This window comes from Mus caroli, unplaced genomic scaffold (genome assembly GCF_978045245.1).
Source record: "Mus caroli unplaced genomic scaffold, Mus_caroli_1 scaffold_2, whole genome shotgun sequence".
In the NCBI taxonomy this organism is placed as follows: Eukaryota; Metazoa; Chordata; class Mammalia; order Rodentia; family Muridae; genus Mus; species Mus caroli.
The window spans coordinates 125,841,491-125,865,104 of record NW_028227257.1 but is presented as its reverse complement, the minus strand read 5'-3'; the positions used below and the strand labels follow the sequence as shown (position 1 = coordinate 125,865,104).

The 23,614-nt window shown below is 34.7% G+C and overlaps 1 protein-coding gene across 5 annotated transcripts in view; it reads left to right on the top strand.

Moving 5' to 3' along the window:
• Galnt13 (polypeptide N-acetylgalactosaminyltransferase 13) overlaps window positions 1–23,614 on the top strand; it is a 692,094-nt gene that overhangs the window by 477,466 nt on the left and 191,014 nt on the right. For all 5 annotated transcript variants that reach the window (XM_021153165.3, XM_085834908.1, XM_085834905.1 and 2 more), the window contains one exon: window positions 5,529–5,709. In XM_021153165.3, coding sequence (XP_021008824.1) covers window positions 5,529–5,709 — 181 coding nt within the window. The remainder of the gene's footprint in view (window positions 1–5,528; window positions 5,710–23,614) is intronic.

Below are 23,614 nucleotides of genomic sequence, written 5' to 3'. Positions count from 1 at the left end.
GAGGAAGAGGCATCTTATCTAATGAGAAAGAGGCATGCCAGAATTATGGTGCAGATAGTAAGTTTTGATATGTAATTAAATGCATTGTGGTTCTAGTAAAGGACCAAGATTGAATATCACCAGGTTTTTGATAGAGGGAAAGAATTATGTATCATATTACAGGAACTGTGAACAAATCATGTTTATTTTTTTCAGTTTGGTAAGATACTGTTGAAATATCTAGGAAGTGAAGCAAAGCCAAATGATTAAATATTTAAAAGGTCTTTCTGATTTCTTAAAACAAACTAGTTGTCAGAGGGTCAACATTGATGAAGCAGCTGAAAAACAAGAGAATTAACCTAGGTGCAAGTGTTTCATTATTTGATTCATATTCTTCTAAAATTTGTATGTTGAAGGGCAGAACCCAATATTATTGCACCTGGAGAATGAATTTCTAAGAAGTTGATCATTAGTTCACAAAGGTGGAACTTTAATCCAAAAGACCCAGAAATGTTTTAAGAGAAGGAAATGACAACCTAGCTTTCTCTATAGTAGTCTGTAAGGAGACAGAAAGCAGGTGACAATTTATGATCCCAGAAAAATGCTATCACCATTCTAGCAGCATGATAATAGATGTCCCAACTTCATCAACCTTAAAACTGCATTTCTGTTGTTGAAATCCATATCTAGCCAGTATCTAGTATTTTGTAGTGGGATCCTGACCAAGTGAATGTTCTCTAAATTATCTGTAAATTTCAGGATTAGTTAATGTGTTAAATGTGTTTTAAAAATAGATAAAAAGAAACCAACAATGAAAATAGCCTTGATTTTACTTCATTTCTTATTTATTTTGACTACCCATCTGAGAGATTAGTAACATTTACTGACAGTTTATAAATTTCTGAAACAAAATGAGACCAGGCTGATAAAGGAGGATTGACTCAAATATTCAACTATGGACATGCGTATTTGTTTGAAACAAACAAAAATATTTTCAGTAAATATTTGGTTGTACTAAACCATGTTCTATTAGAAAAGTCTTGTCTGAGGTATTAGCATTGGAATCTTATATATATTAATACACAAATGCGATCAACTACAAACTTACAAAGAGAAACAGAGATCACATTTTTTATACTTTATTTTTCTATTGGATATTTTATTTATTTACATTTCAAATATTATACCCCTTCCTGGTTCTCCTCCTCCATATACATCCCCTATCCTATCCTCCCTCCCTCTGCTTCTATGAGTATGCTCCCCTACTCACACCCCCATTCTCACCTCTCTGACCAAACATTCTCCTACACTGGGGGATCAAACCTTCACAGGACCAATGGTCCCTCCTCCCATTGATGTCAGAGAAGACCATCCTCTGCCACATATACAGCTGGAACCATGCATCCCTCCATGTGCACTCTTTGGTTGGTGATTTAGTCCCTGGGAGCTCTGGGGGGTCTGGTTGGTTGATACTGTTGTTATTCCTATGGAGTTGAAAACTCAGTCCTTGTCCTAACTCCTCCATTGAGGTCCCCGTGCTCAGTTCAATGGTTGGCGGTGAGCATCTGCCTCTGTATTTGTCAGGCTATGGAAAAGCCTCTCAGGAGACAGATATATCAGGTTCCTGTCAGCATGAACTTCTTGTCATCTGCAATAGTGTCTGGGTTTGGTGACTGTTTATGTGATGGATTCCCAGGTGGGGCAGTCTCTAGATGGCCTTTCCTTCAGTCCCTGCTCCACATGTTGCCCTTGTATTTTCTTCTGTGAGTATTTTGTTCCCCCTTCTAAGAAGGACTAAAGCATCCATACTTTGGTCTTCCTTTTTCTTGAGCTTCATTCACATGCTCTGTGGATTGTACCATGGTAGTTTAGAAAGAGGAGAAGGCTGAGAAGTAACACACAGAAAAGGAGATTCCAAGAATGGAATCTGCTAGATAAATTCATCTAGGTAAATATTTCTGACTTCAACCATACATATTTTACAGAAGATACAGAAATAAGCACCATTCACTGGTGGAAAACCAAATGAAAAAAAGAGAGAGATGTTTCATGTACCTATAAAATATAGTTGATATTATTTTAAAAGGTGCAAATGAAATATGCCAGTTGTGAATTTGGATATGTTTGGAAAGCTTTATGAGACAGACACGTGGTACCTGACCACAGGTAACAAACATGTGGGACAACAGTAGGCTAAAATAAAATTGGTTATCTTTAGTTATAATCTAATCATAGTAGAACTTAGCAATATGGCCAAGATAAATATATTTTGAGTCTGTGTCCTATTTTGGGGAGGAGGATCCAGACCTTAACTTCAACAGATATAAGTGGTATGCCTACACAATCTCTAAGGGGTGATTTACAATATAGGAAAGGAGATAAACTACCTCCATTTAAAGGACAGAAGAATGTAATGATGTCTACAGTTGAAAGATGGATTTGGGGCTGGAGAGATAGCTCAGCAGTTAAGAGCACTGACTACTCTTCTGAAGGTCCTAAGTTCAATTCCCAGCAACCACATGGTAGCTCACAACCATCCATCTGATGTCTTCTTCTGGTGTGACCGAATAAAGCTAGAGTCCACTTACATATAATAAGAAATAAATCTTTCAAAAAGAAAAAGAAAAAGAGATGGATTGTAGGTTAGGGTTACTATTTCTGCAATAAACACCATGACCAAAAAGCAAGTTTGGGAGGAAAGGGTTTATTCAACTTACTCTTCCATGTTGCTGTTCGTTATTGAAGAAATTCAGGACAGAAACAGGACAAAGTCATGGATGCAGGAGTTGATGCAGAGGTCATGGAGAAGTGTTGCTTACTGGCTGACTCAGCCTACTTTCATATAAAACCCAGCACTACTAAGCCATTGTACCACCCACAATGACCTAGTACATCCCACATTGCTCAGTAATTGAAAAAAATGCCTGAATAGATGGATCTCATGGATGCATAGTCTCAACAGAGATTCCTTCTTCTCTGAAGATTGTAGCATGTGTCAAGTTGACACATGGAACCAACCAGTACAAAGGGTAAAGGAATTATGAGACTACACAGTTCTTTAGGAAAAGATGGTTGGCCTTTGAGAGGGATAAAGAATGCCACCATTCGGATATCTGTTAAAGTGTTGGCTTTCTCATCTCTTCTACTAGTTTAGCCCTGGGAAGATAGAAGACAAAAAGAACATACTACAAAACAAATATGCAATCCATTGAGCTGGGTACAGTTTGTCATCATTCCCATTCTCCTTGTGGTGAAATGTAAATATCCTTAAGCCCAATACCAGCTCATTTTCAAACAGCATTACTTTCATGGTAGTTGCTAAAAATTGTTCTTTAAAAAAGTATTAATCATATATATATATATATATATATATATATATATATAAATATTATACATGTAAATGATAGGTTTAAAAAAAAGCTAGGCGTGGAGGCACACGCCTCTAATCCCAGCACTCGGGAGGCAGAGGCAGGCAGATTTCTGAGTTCGAGGTCAGCCTGGTCTACAAAGTGAGTTCAAGGACAGCCAAGGCTATACAGATAAACCCTGTCTCGAAAAACCAAAAGAAAAAAAAAAAAAAAAAAAAAAAAAACCTCCCAAGGCATAAAAATTATATTTTATGTCTAAAACCAAATTCCTGAGTGTACAGTGTACATGACTACTATAACTATATAACTCCTATAATAATAGCTACTAGTTTATGAGCAATAAGCATATATATGTAATGTTTGTATAGAGCAGTAGTAATAATTCTATTTCTCTCTCTCTCTCTCTTTCTCTCTCTCTCTCTCATGTGTTTGTGTGTGTGTGTGTGTGTGTGTGTGTGTGTGTGTGTGTTCACGTGCACGTAATCTGGTAGTCTTTAATATGTATGGGGATGGGGCAATTAGTTCCAATTCCTGTCACAGTATCTTAGGGTTTCTATTGCTCTGAAGAGGTACCATAATCACAGCAACTATTACAAAGGAAAACATGGAGTTCAAATGGTTAGTAGGAAGCATAGAGGCATGCAGGGACGCATGGTCCTAGAGAGGTAGCTCTGAGCTCTACAGTTCTATGTCTGGTTCCATAGACAGCAGGAAGAGATAGTCAGACACTTTTCTGGCTTGATCATCTGAGACCTCAAATCCTACTCTTTCCCCCAGTATAACACCTGTCCTCCCTTCCTCCAATAAGGCGGTATCTACACACCTTCCAATAATATCAAGTCTCTATGAGCATGTGAAGGCATTTTTATTCAAACTACCATACACCGTGAGCCAAGAACTCTGACTATTCAAGCCCATTATGTCAAACTCACAATATTTAAATATGAGCATTTCATACCTCTTTTGAACTTGAAAACATCTGAAGAGTGTACACTTTAATGCACTGCAAATGTTGCTATGCAATAGTTTGTACTCTATATTTTTGTTCTTTGTTATATTAGTGTGTGAGTGTGTGTGTGTGTGTGTGTGTGTATTTATGGTACACATATATAGGTTAGAGAACAACCTTCTAGAATCATGTATGTCTTTCCAACATTCAGGTTCTGGGAATTTAACTACGCTATCAGGCTACAAAGAGAGTCCTTATTCCATGAGCCATCTTACTTGCCAAATTTTCTATTTTCAACAACAAAAACCCTGTGCATGTTTAATAAAGATAGCATTTCCCAATATTTTCAATCCAAAATTACTTGAATATACAGACCCAAAACTTATTGCCATGGGAGCCAGTGTATACATTGATTCATACACATAAAATAATAATACAGCTTTGGCTATACAATGAAATTTTTGAAGTAAAACTTTGTGAAAACTTTATATAACACTTGCCTTCAACTACACACATCTGAAAATATCAAGAAATACAACGTATGTTTTCTAACATTTCCCCCTTTCAAAGAATCTTTAACAGTATTTTTCTTGAATAAATAAATGGCCACAATATAGCACACTCTACTCATTGCTAAAACAATGCTTATGATTTAATTAATTAAAACACTACTCAGTCTCTCCAAAGAAAAGACCTCGAAAAATGACCTCGGAAAACTAATTTTGAAAGATATATTCATGTTTGGCAGAAGGAAAAGTATCCTAAAACATTAGTGAGAATAGTAACATCAGTGTGTATATGGTTTAGGAAAAATTTGATAGCTGGGGCTGGGTAAGCATTTACAATCACAAATGGACGAGTATTGTGACAGATTTTTTTGCAAATCAAATTTGAATTTTGACATTGCTTGTCTTTATCACTTCACAATGAGATTCACTCATAGCAGAAGTTAGATACTAAATTATCTACTAAATAATAACTAGATAAATACTGGGCACTGAAACTTGGGTTACCTAGTAAAATAACATGAAAAGAGTTAGATCTTAGCTGCAAATATTTAAGGACATGATCTTCCTTAATAAAATGTCACTATCCTAGCACAAAATCTGCATCTACAGAATATTTTGTTGAAATATGTCACATCTCTATGTTCTGCCTAAACTTTGGTCATGACAAGAATTCTCATTGTATAATTCATCTTGGTTCTTATATGAGATTATTCTTCTCCCCAGATCTGGCAATGTGGAGGTTCTTTGGAGATTGTGACTTGCTCTCATGTCGGTCATGTTTTTCGAAAGGCAACTCCATACACATTCCCTGGTGGCACTGGCCATGTCATTAACAAGAACAACAGAAGACTGGCAGAAGTGTGGATGGATGAATTCAAAGATTTCTTCTATATCATATCCCCAGGTATGCAGTGCAGAAATTTGCCATCTTCTAAAAGGGGAAGTAAAATTTTAAACATGTTGAATATCTGTTTCATTGTTCTTACTATCCTAAGAGCTAAAGTAAAATGTTATTCATTATCAGAATATCATGGAAAATTTATGTGAGAATGGTTTAGGCTAAAATAATTTTCACCTAAAGTAAGAATCTTAAACAGGCATTTTAAAAACTCTCCTAACTTTTTAAATACCCAATTAAAGAAAGATGTACATGCAGATATTCAAATTTATTTTAATACATACAAGGAAACTTTTAACTTGTATTTAAACAGGAATGATTTAGTAAGCTCTTAATAAGTTTAAGTAAAGAATCAATGAAACATTTTTTGCATTCTTTAAAATCTACAAACATTTAAATATTACTTATTTGAAAATACTTTAGAAATAAGGAGTTTTATAATAATTCAATTTCATGATGATGATGATAAAATTTTGTGAGAGTTACTTTTATAATTTCCTTTTGATTTATTTCTTTCTCCAATAGCAATATTACTTATTTCCCCAAAAGACAGAATATTAATATATTAAAATGAGAAGGAAATAACAGAAAATCGAAGCATGAACATCAGGGCTTTAAGTATATCCAGCTTTATAAATAAACAAACAAACAAATATCTAATTAAATACATAAATGTTGCAAGAGAAGTATAATTATTGCCTTCATGGTGTCAAAATGTAGAATGGAATATCAAAATAAACATAAGAGGATTTTGTATATATTAACAAAACTATTGAATGACTTTTCTTTGATGTTTTAGATATGGCTTCAAAGCATTCAGTGACCTTCTTATGCTACCCATAGGAACAACAACAACTTACACCTTCATATTCTTTCTCACATAGTAATCTGTTATATAGCTTAAAAGGGCAGTTTGCATACTAAATGGTATGCACTGATTTATGAACCTATATATAATGTCAGTAACTGATTTTATAATAAACAAGTATGAAGAATAGAAAAGTCAGTAAGAACCTACTTATAATCCAGAATTTTATATGAGAAAGAAAAATTGAGGCATTGTATGTGTGTGAATGTGTGATTAGAAAGACCTTTTCACACTTTTTTTTGCCCTGTGTCAAGTCAAAGTGCTATTTCAAGAACAGTACTTTGTGACTAGAAGTACTTCCTTTTATAGTAGAAATTCTGTCCAGATGTTCACAGAGTTCAACAGAAAATGCAAAATCTGCAGGAAAGAGGTGACATTTATATAACCTTTACATATTACTTTGTTGGTAATTTCTTGAATGGAAATCATTTCTTATAGAAATTTTTAAAATACAATATAAATAAGGAACTAATGGAGGAAGGAAATGTATTATGAGGAATTATGTGAGGCTTGCATTAACAATGTGAGTGATTGGGGATTGTTGGAAAAATGTGATCTGAATTAATGCTCAGTGACCATCATGGGTGTCAAATAATGCTAGGGCAGTCTAAGAGGCTTTTCTTCTTCAGTCTCTGATGGTTGAATGAAATGAACTGACAAGAAAAGAGGGCATATAAACACATTAATATGCAAAAGGGTTGAAACCTCACAGGACTGTGAACCTGCAATAAGTCCATATGATTTGAAAACCTCCATACCATTTTTTATAGGAGATGTGGGACAGTAAATAAATTTTAGAGAATTTCAAAGGACTGAAAAAACAGAATATAGGTAAATGTTCATTTGGCCTGTATACACACACACAAACACACACACATACACACACACACACACACACACACACACATGCTGTTAGTATTCATGGATGGAACATGATAACCAATGTTTTATTACAAAAGAAGAAACTTGTTACTCTTGACATCATGAACGCTGCTCTTGTGTTATGAGTTTAGTAATGAAAGTTTAGGGAAGGAAACAGAGATGGCAGTTGCAGGTGGGAAGCTTTTAACCACTTTAACTTAGATCAACTGTGAATAAAGCTTATCTCTGTCCTGGTCCAGGGGATGACAGTTGAGAGACAAGTTTTGGACTCATTTTTAAAGTTATTTTAATTTGTCCCATATCAAACTGCTTTAATAATAAATGTCTTATTTGTGGGATATTGATTTTAAAACCTCAGTATTAGATATTTTTATAATTTTTAATTGAAAAATGTAAAAGAAGAACAACTGTTTTACAAACAGCATAGAAATGGTCAGTTTCAGAGTTTATATGTTGTAGTTTCTATGTGAACTAAGAAGTTGACACTAAAGAGCAGAGCTGATTGTGTAACCTGGACAGAGCCCATTTTCCACCACATTCATGAGCACCTGGGATGTTCTTGTTCTTACTACCCAGGCTTGTACCCTAGCACGTGTAAAAAGGGAGATGGACAGAATGAACTGTTATCACCCAAGAATTTTAAAAGGGACATTGAACTTAGGGAAAAGGGCAATCTGTTTCCAAAGATAGAAACTAAAGATATTATAACATCTAAATAGGAAAAGGAGAATTTAAGTAGGTCAGAAGCTAGATCTGGATTACTCCAAACAAAAACACAATATGGGAGGCTACAGATCACCCTCAATCAGGTAGTTAAAATAGTCAAGAAGCTAGCAATGAGTCATTTTCATGATAAAATTTTTTGCCATTACTTAATTATGCTATAGATTATGGTGAATTCTACAATTTGAAAGTCAGAATCACAAAAGTAATCATTATTTTCTTGAATGATGAATGTTTGACTCTGTGTGTCCTATAGCAATAAGTGAATTTCAAAAATGGAAATACATGCATGCCTAAAATTATATCATCCACTGTCAGATATGTATGCTTTAATTGATATAGACCCAGCCCACTGAGAAGTGCAATATCTAAGTCACTGGGATTGTATTGTGAGGAGAAGTCAAGCAAGCAAGCAGACAGGCAGGCAGGCCAATACATGTATTTCTCTCCACTCTTGAGCATGAATGAAGCGTGACTAGCTGCTTTGAGGTCCTACCACTGTGACTTCCTTCTATGAGGTTCTGTAACCTGGAAGACTAAGCCACCTTTGTACCCTAAGCTGTTTTCTGATCAGGGTATTGTGTCATAGCAATGAAAATGAAGTCAATACAGAGACCATGGGCAATCCACCTTTAGCATTTACAGTGTCATGTTAGCTTTATTTACTTATCTCTCTGGGTAAAGTCCTTTCAGATTTATGTTCCTAATAATTACAAATTTCCCTACAGCTTTGTAGAGCTTAAAAAGATTTGTTGGATAGTTTAAAGAACTAACAGATAAGAAATGCGTTTTGATGGGAGCCCCTCGGTTTTGCTTTCTGTTGACTTACCTATCCATACATGTCCCACTTACACCTAGAAATCACATCACTACCTTTGTCCATCCTCTCATATCCACAAACAGGTTAAATACCCACAGATGCCTGGAAAGAATGTCCAACTGCTTCGTATGTGGCCTGTCTTCATAATTTTTACATAATATAAGAGTATAATAGAACTACACTGAACAAGGGCCAGCCTCAGTTTGGTCAGGGATCCTGAGGACAGGGTGTTTGTGAACTGGATGTCAATCATGGGTACAATCTGACAGCTCTGTCATCTGCTCGAGATAGCTCTTGGCTCTGCAGTCTCTTCAAGATGGCTTTCTACGCTCTCTTGCAAGAAAAAATTCTACAAGCTCCTGGATAGCTCATGCATTTTCTGACCAAAGTAAAACAAACACCCAAACAAACAAAACACCCAAAAAACAAACAAACAAAAAAAAAAACCAAAAAACAAAAACAAACAAACAAACAAAAAAAGTCTAAAGCCAGTGTAACAGCTCTCTAGGATAGCTTTTAGGTTTTCTGAAAATTCTAGAGGAGCTGTAATCACTCTCCAGGCGGTTCTGTCTGGATGGCTCTCTCTTGCAAGCCAAAGCCTTCATTTACATATCAATTCAATCCTCCATTCCAGGTTCTCTTTGTGACTTTAGCTCCTTGATTCTTAGAAAAGACAACCATCACATTGTTTAACATAGTGGTGAATTCAGAGATATGCCTGCCTTTGTAAGCACAGACAATAAGGTAGCAGGATCTACTCTGAGATCCCCATTCTGGCCCTGCATGGGCCAAAGCTAGCTCTACCCCAGGCTGACCCTGAACTGAAGAATCTGCCTGTTTTTGTAAGCACAAACAATAAATTTAGCTGGGTGGGATCTTGGCCTGCAATCATTATTTCCCAAATCTCTTTCTCTTTTTTTAAATTAGGTATTTTCTTCATTTACATTTCAAATGCTATCCCAAAATTCCCCCACACCCTCTGCCACCCACTCCCACTTCTTGGCCCTGGCTTTCCCCTGTACTGAGGCATATAAAGTTTGCAAGACCAAGGGCCCTCCCTTCCCAATGATGGCCGACTAGGGCCTGCCTCTTCTGATACATATGCTAGTTCCTTAGTATCTTTCTGACAAGCTGGCTCATAGTGCAGCTACCTGTGTTCTTTTAGGTGTATGAAGCCTAATTCATACACCTTAATAATTCATGTAATTCATATTGCATCCTTATATTTTGCGTAGTTGAGAAATTATAGTTTTTTGAAGTCATGTTTTCAAAGCTTTTTCCCACAGCCTTATGGGCTGTCCTGAAAGTGACAGTGTTCACCATTTTTGCTGAAGACATTAGACACACCCTTGCCTTCCAGACTGGACTCATGCTGTTTCTAATTATCTTGAAGTCATTAACTTTGGCAGGAATAATACTCCAGAGGAAGGACCATAAAGTAAATTATCAAGTCTTTTGCCTAGCAACCATCAACACTCTTGGAGGCTCATATCCTGCTGGCTCTGCTCCAGGAGGAAGAACTGTGTTACACACCTCTTTTGCCATGCAGGACTGGATACTTCACTTAATGCAATCCTCCTCACTATAACTAATTCAAAAATTTTAAAGATACAAAGCAGCTTAATACAAGTCTCTTAAATATATAAAACAAAGCTACTTTTACGTTTGTTGATTTCTATGTTTCTGAGTCCTGATTTGCTTAATGTTTGAATAGCTCTGATTCTGTGAAAAGCTACACATGCAAACTGCTTTTATCTGTTTACTCTGCTGTTTATTTTATGTCCTTGTTCTATTGGCCTTCACTCAGTTTGGCTACTTTGAAAGCATGAGAACTAATTTCTATCTGTACCTGGAGTTTAATGAGGGCAATAACACTTTGGAGCAGTGTTAAGAATAGTTTCTAGCAAGTGTTTAGTGTGCTTTCTGTCTGTCTTCTTAAAGATGCCAATACTCTGTCTAACATCATGGATTTTAAAGCCCATAGGCCCTTAAGGCCTGAGGCAGTTTTTACTAGTAATTGGGCTGTTTCCACTAGAGCCAATCTGATGGCCCTAGCAAATCCTTTTAAATGAAGGGATGTAAGTAGAAATCACTCTTCACAGAACACGCCTTGTAAATGCACATGTTCTTTTCCTTCCTGTTGGTCACAAGCATAACTTTTAGGAACGTGAAAAACAAGTATAATCATAAAACCACATCTTTGAAACAGTTGCTTTTCGATTAACATTGATTTCCTTTCTTTGGGGAGGTGGCTTTCAGCTGTATGTCAACAGTCATGGTGACTAGGGCCAGCTATCTGGATATTACCTCTGGGTTCTCCTTTTCTCAGCTGACAGTTTGTGATCTTTCCTTGAACAAAAATAAATAGGGAGGGTCTAGGAATGCACCTCTAATGTTTTTATGTAAACAGCATATCTTCTTCAGCAATATTGGAGTAATATGATTTCTATTACAGGCAAGAAAAAAATCCATATTTAGAAAAGATCTTGGGGTTCTCTTTGAAAGTTAGCACTTGAGAGGGGGGGGAGAGAGAGGGGAAGAGAGAGAGAGAGAGACAGAGAGAGAGAGAGAGAGAGTCACCTTACCAAAGGCATACTTGAATAGTATCAGCAGGTCACTGTTGAATTTGAAGATCTGTATAAGTTATTTTTAATAACAATAAATGATAGGTATTTATACAACTTATTTTCTGTGAAAAGTGGTGAAAATGTGTTTTTATAACTACTGTTTTAACATTTTCAGGAAAATGTAAAGTATGAAAATTTTTGTTAGTCTAGTAATATTTTTGTTAATTGTCATAACATGAACTTCTCAGTAAAGACTGTAACATTTCGGGGAGGGGAGAATAATTTTGGTGAATTTTGATTTTTTTCATTAAATAGTTTTCCACAACAGCAAATCTGATCCAACACAGATTGTGTCTGACTTGATGATGAAAAAATGATTAATCATTTCATTGTGTTCTAGTTTGATAGCACATGCTTATTAATCTTTGTAGTACCTTAAGAAACAAAATTTGGCCGGGTGGTGGTGGCACACACCTTTAATCCTGGTACTTGGGAGGCAGAGGCAGGCAGATTTCTGAGTTCAAGGCCAGCCTGGTCTACAGAGTGAGTTCCAGGACAGCCGGGGCTACACAGAGAAGCTCTGTCTTGAAAACAAACAAACACACAAACAAAAGAAACAAAATTTTGAAATATGTATGAGAGGTAGCTTTTCATGTTGCTGAATGTTCCATCAAAAGTTTTGAATTTTTAGTTATGTGTGGCAGTGGGTTAGCTTTAGTTTTCAGTTCTTTTGTTGCTTAGCTATATTTGAATTATGGCTTTTTAAATGAATTTTTCTAGTTCTTTAATATTTTCTGCAATGTGCTTTATCATATTTACATTACTCCTAAATTCCTTGTAAAACAATCCCCTTTTTCTTTTTTTTTTGTTTTTTTTTGTTTTTTGTTTTTTGTTTTGTTTGTTTGCTTGTTTTTTTTTTGTTGTTGTTTTTGTTTTTGAGACAGAGTCTCTCTGTACATAGCCTTGGCTGTCCTTGAACTCACTCTGTAGACCAGGCTGGCCTCAAATTCAGAAATGTGCCTGTCTCTGCCTCCTAAGTGCAAGGATTAAAGGCGTGTGTCACCACTGCCCTGCCAATATCCTTTTTCTATTCACTCATATTTGTGTCCTCTTTTTTGTTTTTTTACACATTGCCAGTCCAATTTTTGTTACCCATATATTCATGAATATTTACTTTTCAGTGAAGCCTGGTTAACTTACAAGGGCTTACATTCCTATAGAAAACTATCTACCCCTCTTTTATAAGACAGTGATTGTCAATAGCTCTTTGACTAGAGATATGACTACATAATCGGCAACTCCCCTTTCTATGTTGAGATATAGTCTGTGCCGGTCTTGTGTGGGCAGTCACAATCATACTGAATTCAGATGTCTATCCATGCAGCCTGTTGTGTATAGAAGACATAGATCTATGCATCTTATGATGCTTACTTAGCACTAGTTAGTTTTCCTAATGAGTTTTTTGAAATCCTGAATTTTATAGAGGAGAAAGTATGGAGTGTACTTGAACTTATTGGCACAGGTTAGGGATTTCTGACTAGGAAAAGAATGTCAGAGTAAACTACATGATCACCTGGATCTTCCTATCTTTCCACCCTCTCTTCTGGATTTAGTGATTTCTTTTCTTTCTTGCAGCTAGTTCTTATACTCTAGAATCATTAAATCAACACTCAATATTTCTCCATCCTGGATTTTGCTTATATGTCTTTCTTTACCACCATCTCATTGGGTTTGTTTGCATTGATCCCAATGAGTCAACAATTTCTCCAGTTATCTTTATTGTTGACATTTGGATTTTTTTCCTGGGAAGAAAGCTTTCCTAAATATTTTAAAACTAATAATCTTGATTCAATTGCTATTGGGTATTTTATCACTTTATGGATTCATAAATCTTTATATATTTTGGCAATAAAATCATATATGTTACTAAATATTTCCCTTAAATATTTATGTATATTCAATTGTTGGCAAAACATGATTTTAAAATAATTAATGTGTTAAAAAATAACTATTTTAAACTCCATTCTTTCTTTGGACATTATGTGTTTTTTTAATTATATGGCCCAATTCTCACATAGTTTAGACATTGAAAAATATTCTTTAATTTAATATTTAATTTCCTAAACATCACACTCATTTTTCAGTGAAGTCAGTCATCTTTCAGAAAAGTAGGCATAACCCAAGACCAGGATTAGATGGTTCAACACAAGATTATGTTTATAACTTCTTTCATAAAAGTATCATGTATAACAGTTATACTTTTAAATATATTAAAGTAATTGTATTGTGTCTCATTATATTAATTCTAAATACCCAGAATTCACTCATGATCTGTAATACTATTCAACAAATGATATAAATCATACTTACTGGAAATCACAGAAACTTGTATTTGAAAATAAGCAATATAACAACCTCTTCAGATAATTAGCACCACAGAATAATTTTATCACTATCAAATCTAAATAGTCTCCAAGCATTTTTAAAGTGACCAGCACTAAGTTCTATTATGAATTGATTCACAGTACAACAACTACTTCCAAAGTTCAGAAAACAAAATACATGTGTGTTTAAAGGACTTTTGTCCTTAACACATACATTGCTCTAACGTAATTTTAATTTTCTGCAATTCTAGTGAATAAAGCAGTTTGAAATTTCCAATAAGTAAGTTTTACCCCCAAAGAGATTAGAAAAAGTCATGGTTAATTATCCTGTTGAACCCAGTCTTGTTGAACCAGTCAAAAAAGAAATTTATTAATTTTTGAGTTTGGGCAAATGATCCAAATCACTTTATAAGATGCATATTTTTTCTTTGTCTTTTTTGGGGTCAGGAAATGGCTGACAATTTTATTTAATGTAAGAGGATTAAAAATGAATCAAATGTGACTTGAGCACATGCAGTGAGGTTTTATCATAACAGTTTCATCTTGTCAGTGTTTTCCAAGTGTCCTCATTTTATTATTTAGTTCTGTCATAACTAAAATTGAGCAGCTTAGGAATTATATAATAATTAATTACTTTTAAACTTTTAATTCTAGTTCTTAGTAGAATTGAATGCATCACTCTGACACTAGGCAACAGTCATTTACCTGAAGCTACTGGTGTTCGGGCAGGTTAGAATACAGGCTTCTTTTTTTTTTTTTTTAATTATGTATTTTCTTCATTTACATTTCAAATGCTATCCCCTTTCCTAGTTTCTTCTCTGAAAATCCCCTATACCTGCCCCCCCCCCACATGCTCCCCTGCCCACCCACTCTCATTTCCTGGCCACAGTGCCTGGCAAATACAGAAGTGGATGCTCACAGTCATCTATTGTCTGGAACACAGGGCCCCCAATGGAGGAGCTAGAGAAAGTACTCAAGGAGCTGAAGGGGTCTGCAACCCTATAGGAGGAACAACAATATGAACTAACCAGTACCCCCAGACTTCTTATTTCTAATACTTTCAGACTAAGTCTCCAATATTAGTTGTTCTGGTAAATCATTTTGCCAGGCAGGATCCTTATGTTATAATCATTTTTGCTCTTTAAAATAAAATATAAGTTCAAATCTAGAATGACCTAGTTACATAACATCTTAGGAAAATTCAAAAAAAGTTGACTTTGAAAGATTTGGAATATCTCATCTTTTCTGAATTGAATAATGGAAACAGTTAACTATATTTCCCTCAATGCACTAAGTTGAAGTTATGGTAGTCACTCTCGAAAACAAAAGGAAAAAAAAAAAAAAACCAAAGCATACAAAAACATGACATACAACAGTCATCTTCCTCTTAGCACATAAATTCTTAGTTACCTTAGGGTCAGATTACTTAAGAGATATTACCTAAAAAATTGTGTTCCCTGGGAGTTACTTTCCATTTATATATTCACACAAATTATTTAGGAAGTATTTTAATACATATCTGTATTAAATGAGCTACACAAGTCTTTCATGGAAAAGAATCCAGGACAATATATATGAACTGGAAAGGAAAAGACACATCAGAAGTGTTGGCTTAGATTTTGCCAAGGGAAGAGAAAATGTTGTTTTTTTTTTTTTCTTTTAACAAAGATAGAGACGTAGGTAATAAATAGACCCACTGCATACTTTTATCAGCAGCATAGTAATTATTCAATCATCAACTCTGAAGAGGTGATAGCCATTGTTTTGTTAACTGCTTGGCTCTAACCTACATGTTGTAAAAGATCTGTCTTAGACCACATAGATACATATGAATTATTCATTAAGTTGGTTAGTGACATAGGCACTAGACTATGCACATAAACTAAATTATGTCAAGGAAATGTATCAAACAATGAAAGCTTTCTAATTTATGAATGTTATGTTGAAGAGGAAGGAAATCTGTTCCCATTAATGAAAAAGATTTTTCAGATCTGCCTTCTCCATAGCTGGGTTTGGTGGCATACACATATAATTCAGCAACAAAGTCTGAATTATAAAGGCAGTCTGGATTACATTGTGAGTCTGAGGTCAGTTTGAGCTTTGAGTAAGACCTTGCCTAAAGAAAAAGAGCAGGAAATAAACAAAAGGAATTGTTACTACTATTTGTTTCTAGCTTGCAATCATTTAATTTTCTTAACATTTTATATAACCTATGCATTCCTAATGCAGTATGTCTACTAATTAACTTTACAAAGTTTTTAAGCCTGTTAAACTAAGTATTTTGTACTACTTAATAACTTAGAAACTTTTATCATTACAGTGTATTTAAAAGAAATCTTATTGAACACAAGAAAACACAAATTTCAAGTGCCTGAATAAGTTTTTAATTGAAGAAAATGAATAGAAGTTTAAATATAGCTATATATTTATATATGCTATGCATAATTAGTATATTTAGTATATATATATATACTAAATATATACTGTATATATATACTAATTTGTAGTATATATATATACTACAAATGTGGTATGTACACACACACACACACACACACACACACACACTAGCATTTGATCAGTGTCGTATATACAAAGTAAAAGATTTGGGATTTCATTTTAAAAGAAGACCTGAGAAAACAGATTGTTTTTAACTAAAAGAATGTGTTATATAGAAGACCTAATATATTTTTACAGATTCAGAAATTAAATTATAAGAAGACATTTTTACATTTATGCGTATAAGCCTTCTAGAATCACAATGGATTCAGTTGTCATTAAACAAGCTTAGGAAATACGGGGACCACTGAATGAGTCATTTTGTATGAACTCTTATCACAGTTTTCATTTCTAAAATCCCTGTTATCCTAGAGCCATACATCAACGGTTAGAAACATACTCTGATGGTCACACCACTTAAAATGGAAAGGTAATAGATTTCCATTCACCACGATAAATTTTAATATATTTTTCAACCATGAAAATGGAGAAGCCCTGTGTGTAGTAGAAACAATGTGAGTTTCCAAATGATATCTAGGAATAATTAGTAATAGCACCCACTTTCACTAATACCAGTGTCTAGTTTTGAGCACTCAGTTATAGGGATGTCACTGAGTAGCTTGTCCATTGAAGTGAGTGTTAATAAGGAATCTATGGACTGACATCCTTGGCAGCCATTCTGTGTGGAGGAGATGTTCCTCTCATTTGGGAAGAACTTTGTTTTACCGAATTCTCAGGAAAAAGTTGTGTGTACTTTAGGTAATTGGTGTACATTAACATCTCTGATTTAATTATTTTCTTGGTACTTACTAGAAAGTGTCTTTATTAAAATGCTGCTGAAAAGAATCTATACATAGTTTTTAGCTTTTTGGGGGGAGGTTAAAATTATATCACTGTTATATCACAGTCCTTTTGGAAATGGACTTTCATGCATCTCTTTATTAATTTGTGTAGATAAATTCAGAACTTGAAAAAAAAGACAAGTTGCCAATGGAATACTAATGATCTAACTTTAATATTTGTGACACCTCAGAATATCTTCAGACATCATCATGAGAATTTCAATTTTTACCAAACATCTTGAAATCTAGTGAGTGTTACAAGTCAATTCAATGCATAGCACATATTTTGGAAAGAAGGGGCAATAGATGAGTTAGTAACTTTATCTGCTCAGCCATAAAGTGGTGATGCTAAATGATGCTTGCAAAACAATATTTAAAATTAAAATTACTCCAAAGGATTAGGGAGTTCTCCTACTTAGTGAGTCACTACCTTATGTTTATGTATGGTGCTTCAATCTATTTCCTTATCTACCTACTCTCATCCTCTTTCCATGTATATGTGTGTGTGTGTGTGTGTGTGTGTGTGAATATATATACATATACAGATACAGATACATATACATATAAAATCTTTTGTGTGTGTTTGAAGACAACATGTATCTTTGATCACTATCTCTACCACTAGAGACCTATGAAATAACAAATTAAGATTCATCAAATGTTTATCATAATGATAACATTTCTCAGATATTCCCTCTTGCTACAGATTTAAATTTTAAGGCCCAGTTAGGTAGATGGAAAAATGACAGCTCGGTTGAAATAACACATCTCATTTTAATTATTTATATTGAAGATTAAGTGTGAAAACTATGGTGAATTATGGGAAATAGAAGGAAATAGAAGTTTAAAGGACATAAAATATTTAAACAGATTATTGTTAAGGAAAGGTTTTGTTTCACTTTGAAAGCCTGAGAAAAATGAGCAGTGATGCATAATTAATGCAAATGTCTATTTAAATCACTGTATCACAATGCTGAATGGGGCTCAACTGGCTGCCATTTTTATCTGTGGTAAATTCTTAAAAATATGATTCTATTTTAGATTAAATTTTATCTTGATAGTTGGTTTTGTAAATATTATTTTAAATGATAATTATTTCAATATTAACCATAATATTGAACTCCAGATATTAATTTTACTTAATAATGTGCTTTGATTCATTTTGTTTAGGTATGGTTACTTTGTGAACTTCTTATATAAAATTATTTAAATTTGGTTTATAAAATTACAAAAATATATTTGATTTTAATGTTTTGATAGATTTGTAACACATATAGTGTGTTTTGATTATGTCTGCTATCAATTCACTCCAGCCTTGTTCCTCCATTTTCCTCAGCCAGTATACATTCCCAGTTTTATGTACTTTCTGTATGTTCTATCTGTTAGTCTTTCTCCTTTCTTCCTTTCTTCCTTCCTTCTTTCCTTCCTTCCTTCCTTCCTTCCTTCCTTCCTTCCTTCCTTCCTTCCTTCCTTCCTTCCTCCCTCCCTCCCTCCCTCCCTCCCTCCCTCCCTCCCTCCCTCCCTCCCTCCCTCTCTCTCTCTCTCTCCCTCTCTCTCTCTCTCTCTTTCTTTCTTTCTTTCTTTCTTTCTTTCTTTCTTTCTTTCTTTCTTTCTTTCTTTCTTTCTTTCTTTCTTTCTTATTCTCTTTATTCTCTTTCTTTCTTATTCTTTCTTTATTTCATCAATCTAACTATCATCTATCAATCTATTATCTATCAATCATATATCTTCTCTCTATCATGTTAAGCTCAGTGCATTCGATTACAGCTGCCAAATTTAGATGGGTGCAGGATCATTTATGGGAGAATGCTTAGCCTCTTACAGGCTGTATCCTTAAAGAAAATTAATCTTCCCTTTCTAACAGGCCCAGATGGTGATATATTCTCAGCTAAAGGTACATCATCAAGAGCATCTTTCCCACCATGCTGAAATTAACTGACTTTGTCCCTTGCAGCTTTGTGCATAGTGTCTCAATTGCTGTGAGTTTATGTGTGTCCTGTTGTATCAAGAAGACAGGTTGTTTTTCTGGGGTCATCTGGCTCTTACAACCTTGATGCTCACTCTTACATTTTTATCCCTGAACCTTGAGAGGCTTGTATGTCATATAGTTATCCTATTTAGGGCTAAGTACTCCAGAGCCTCTTATACCTTGAACATTTGTGGGTCTCTGTGTTAATCTCCATCTACTGCTTAAGGAAGCATATGAGGTGAGGATTAAGAGGTACACTAATCTATAAGCATGAGGATAGTGATTAGGGGTTAATTTTAAACTATATCTATTTGGTAGATTAATAGTCACAAGTTCTTCCTGGAGTCTATCACCTGTCTAGCCATATATTCTTATACTTGACAAAGTCCTGGATACAGGTTCCATCTTGGGGAGTGAGTATTAAATCAAACTAGAAAGTAGTTGTTTACCCCTGTGATGTTCTTGCTGTCATTGCACCAGTGGACATATCATTCTAGTCTGGCCTGGCACAACCACAGGGATGACTGTTTGGCAGAATTGATTTCTTTTCTCATTTGACAGTGTGCACATCCCTATTCAGCAGTGTGAAAAAGGTAGACAGTAGGGATGAGGATTTCAGTTCAGTGCCTTCTTGATTTTCCCTTCCTCTCTATATCATGTATGTGACCTAATTAATAACAATTTTCCCACTATGCTCTGGAAGTCATTTCAAGAGTAATGTAAGTAGTCTGTCATATATGGAGTCTATATGTTCTCCACATGAACAGCTCATAAATAGATATTCTATTTCCATAATTGGGTTATTATTGATAGCCACTAATTTTCAAGAAGGGCATTGTCTCTCTTTTTTAGGGGTAACTCCATTTGAACTCTTCATATTTATGTTTATATATATTTGAGAAAGCCTCTTCAATAATAGATTTTTCATATGACCTCTTCTATGGTCTTTATTGTTACGATTGCCACCCACTACTTTCTAGTCCAACTGCCTGACATCCCTCACCCACTTAATCCTCTCTTATTTCTCTTTCCTAATTTATAAAACATGCACTCACCTCTTCTTCTATTAGTCGCCCCCCCAGCTGCCTAATAGTTTTCTGCCCTTTGTATATATTCTAATTAATGAAAAATATGTCAAGTACTGATGTGTAAGTCTATTTCATACATGTTTTATTTTCAGAATTTCTTTGAGAAAAACTGACTATTACAATATAACTTCTGATTTTTTAATATTCAGAATCTATTTTAGTGATGCTAAATCTGCCTTGCTTTAATTGTATTAAAAAGAGAACCTAACAAAATTATCATTTTTATTGATATGTCTTGGTAGACTACAATAGTATAATCATACTTGATCATAGATTTTTGTTGCAGATTTCTAACTCTATGTCCTAGTCTAATAATACTTGCCAATAAAATTTGTTTTAATAACTAAAAGTACTCCTCCCATAAGGAGATTATATGAAATCAGTCCTATCAAATTGTGTTCTTTCCCACTTCAATACTACTTCTTTTGTTACTTTGTATAGTAGACATCTGTGTACTTGTCCCTGCCTTGTCCCTGCTGTTAGTTTCCATGGCACCCAATCAACACCTACATTCTTTAATCACATTTTCTTCTCATTTATATGTATGCCTGCTAAATAGTTGTACTTCTACTGTACAAAGAAATGTTTATGTGTTCTACAAAAAAATAAATAAATAAGTAAATAAATGAATGAATAAGTAAATAAATAAAATCACATATTTTAGATGAAATATTGCTGAATACAATAATTTTTAAGAGATACAGATCTTTGCTTTTATGAAATTTTGGGTATCATACTGAGCTATTGCTTATATGTATACTGCAGATCAGTAACTAGAAACTTACATTTGTAGGTGTTGTAGGTTTATCTTGCTAAGTAGATAAGTCATAAAATCTCTGTTTATTTACACTCTCAAACTAATTGTAATTTACCATAAATGAAAACTCCAAGCAAAAAAAGAAAACCTAGAAGTCAATGCTGATGGCCTATTGACCACTAAGTGTCAATTTGTATCTATTCTGTTTTATTTCCTCTAACAGATTTTCCCCAAAAAACAGTGAGTTCTAGACTGTCAGGAACTTTTATGTATACCTTGATGGGATGTCACCCACCTGCATTCACTTGTTTCAGTGTGAGCACAGAAGTCTGTTTTCTCCACTGCTCTTGTAAAGTGGGTGGCTGTGTAAGAAAAACAGCAAATGCATGAATTAAAATAATATTTATATTTTATTTAGGATTGGTAAAAATCCTTTCCCAATCTGTTGGTGGCCTTTTTGTCTTATTGACAGTGTCTTTTGCCTTACAAAAGCTTTGCAATTTCATGAGGTCCAATTTGTCAATTCTTGATCTTACAGCATAAGCCATTGCTGTTCTGTTTAGGAATTTTTCCCCAGTGCCCATATCTTCGAGGCTTTTCACCACTTTCTCCTCTATAAATTTCACTGTCTCTGGTTTTATGTGCAGTTCTTTGCTCCACTTAGACTTGAGCTTTGTACAAGGAGATAAGAATGGACCAATTTGCATTCTTCTACATGAAAACAGCCAGTTGTGCCAGCACCATTTGTTGAAAATGCTGTCTTTTTTTCCACTGGATGGTTTTAGCTCCCTTGTCAAAGATCAAGTGACCATAGGTGTGTGGGTTCATTTCTGGGTCTTCAATTCTATTCCATTGATCTACCTGTCTGTCGTTGTTGATGTCCAATCTTCTCCACTTATACTGTAATGTTTCCTTAGTCAGTTTTCAGGGGACACTTTAGCCTACCCAAGACCTTGACCAGAGAGGGTGACAGTCTCTTGTTTGTTATTTTTAGATGATTTCCTAATCTAGTACTGAAAATGTCTGAACAATCTAACAACTTGAAAGAGACCATATTTGGCCATAAAATCCATCCCAGATCATACTACTAGGTCAATAATATTGAAAGTGTATTTTCCTATTAGAAACTTTTATAATTAAATATACATGAAATTCTGACCTACTTATTTCTGGGATATACTAAATACTTTTTGGAGAAAATATCAACGTGTGTGAAACACATGAAGCAAAATGTTCTAGCAAGTGGTAACAGAATATATATTTTGTTTGGATTGGGCAAATGATTTAATCAGTAAAGTCTTAAGTAAGTATAAGAACCTGAATTTCATGGCCAGCATTCAATCTATAGAATATCTGGGCACACGAGCATGCACCCAGATATACTAGTGGTGGATACTTAGGGCTCAATGCCCAGCCAGTCTAGCTGCATCTCTACACCCTAGTTTCAGTGAATAACTATGTCAAAGAATAAAGTAGAAAAGTGTTTGAGAAATACAACCAACATTGAGATCTGGTCTTCACAGGAATATATGTACATGTATATGAACACAGACCTATAGTAGTTAAAATGAGAATGACCTACATAGGTTCATCTATTTGATACTTTGCTTCCAGGGTGGATTTCTAGGAAGGATTAGGAGATATGGCCTCGTGGAGGAGATGTCACTACAGTTAGGCTTGGAGAGTTCAAAAAACCAATACTAGGCACATTATCTCTTTCTCTCTATTGCTGCCTGAAGATCAGGACATAGAGCTCTCAAATACTGTCCCATTGCCATACCTCCTTGTTCCACGCCAAGGTGATAATTGACTAACCCTCTGAAAATGTAAGCAAGTTTTCAATTAATTTTTTTCTTGCATACACTAGCAAGAGTTTGCTGAAAGGACCCTGATATAGCTATCTCTTGTGAGACTAGGCCGGGGCCTAGCAAACACATAAGTGAATGCTCACAGTCAGCTATTGGATGGATCATAGGGACCCCAATGGAGGAGCTAGAGAAAGTATCCAAGGAGCTATAGTGATCTGCAACCCTGTAGGTGAAACAACATTATAAACTAACCAGTACCCCGGAGCTCTTGACTCTAGCTGCATATGTATCAAAAGATGGCTAGTCGGCCATCACTGGAAAGAAAGGCCCATTGGACATGCAAACATTATATGCCCCAGTACAGGGGAACACCAGGGCCAAAAAGTGGGAATGGGTGGGTAGGGGATTGGGGGGAGGGTATGGGGGACTTTTGGGATAGCATTGGAAATGTAATTGAGGAAAATACATAATAAAAAAAAAGAAAGTTCATATTAAAAAAAAGAGTAGTCTTGATCATGGTGTGTGTGTGTGTGTGTATATATATATATATATATATATATATATATATATATATATAGTGTGTGTGTGTGTGCATTTAATACTCTAATCCCTGCTCTATTGCTGTGAACATATACCATGATCAATGATATATATATATATATATATATATATATATATATATATATATATATATATATATATAT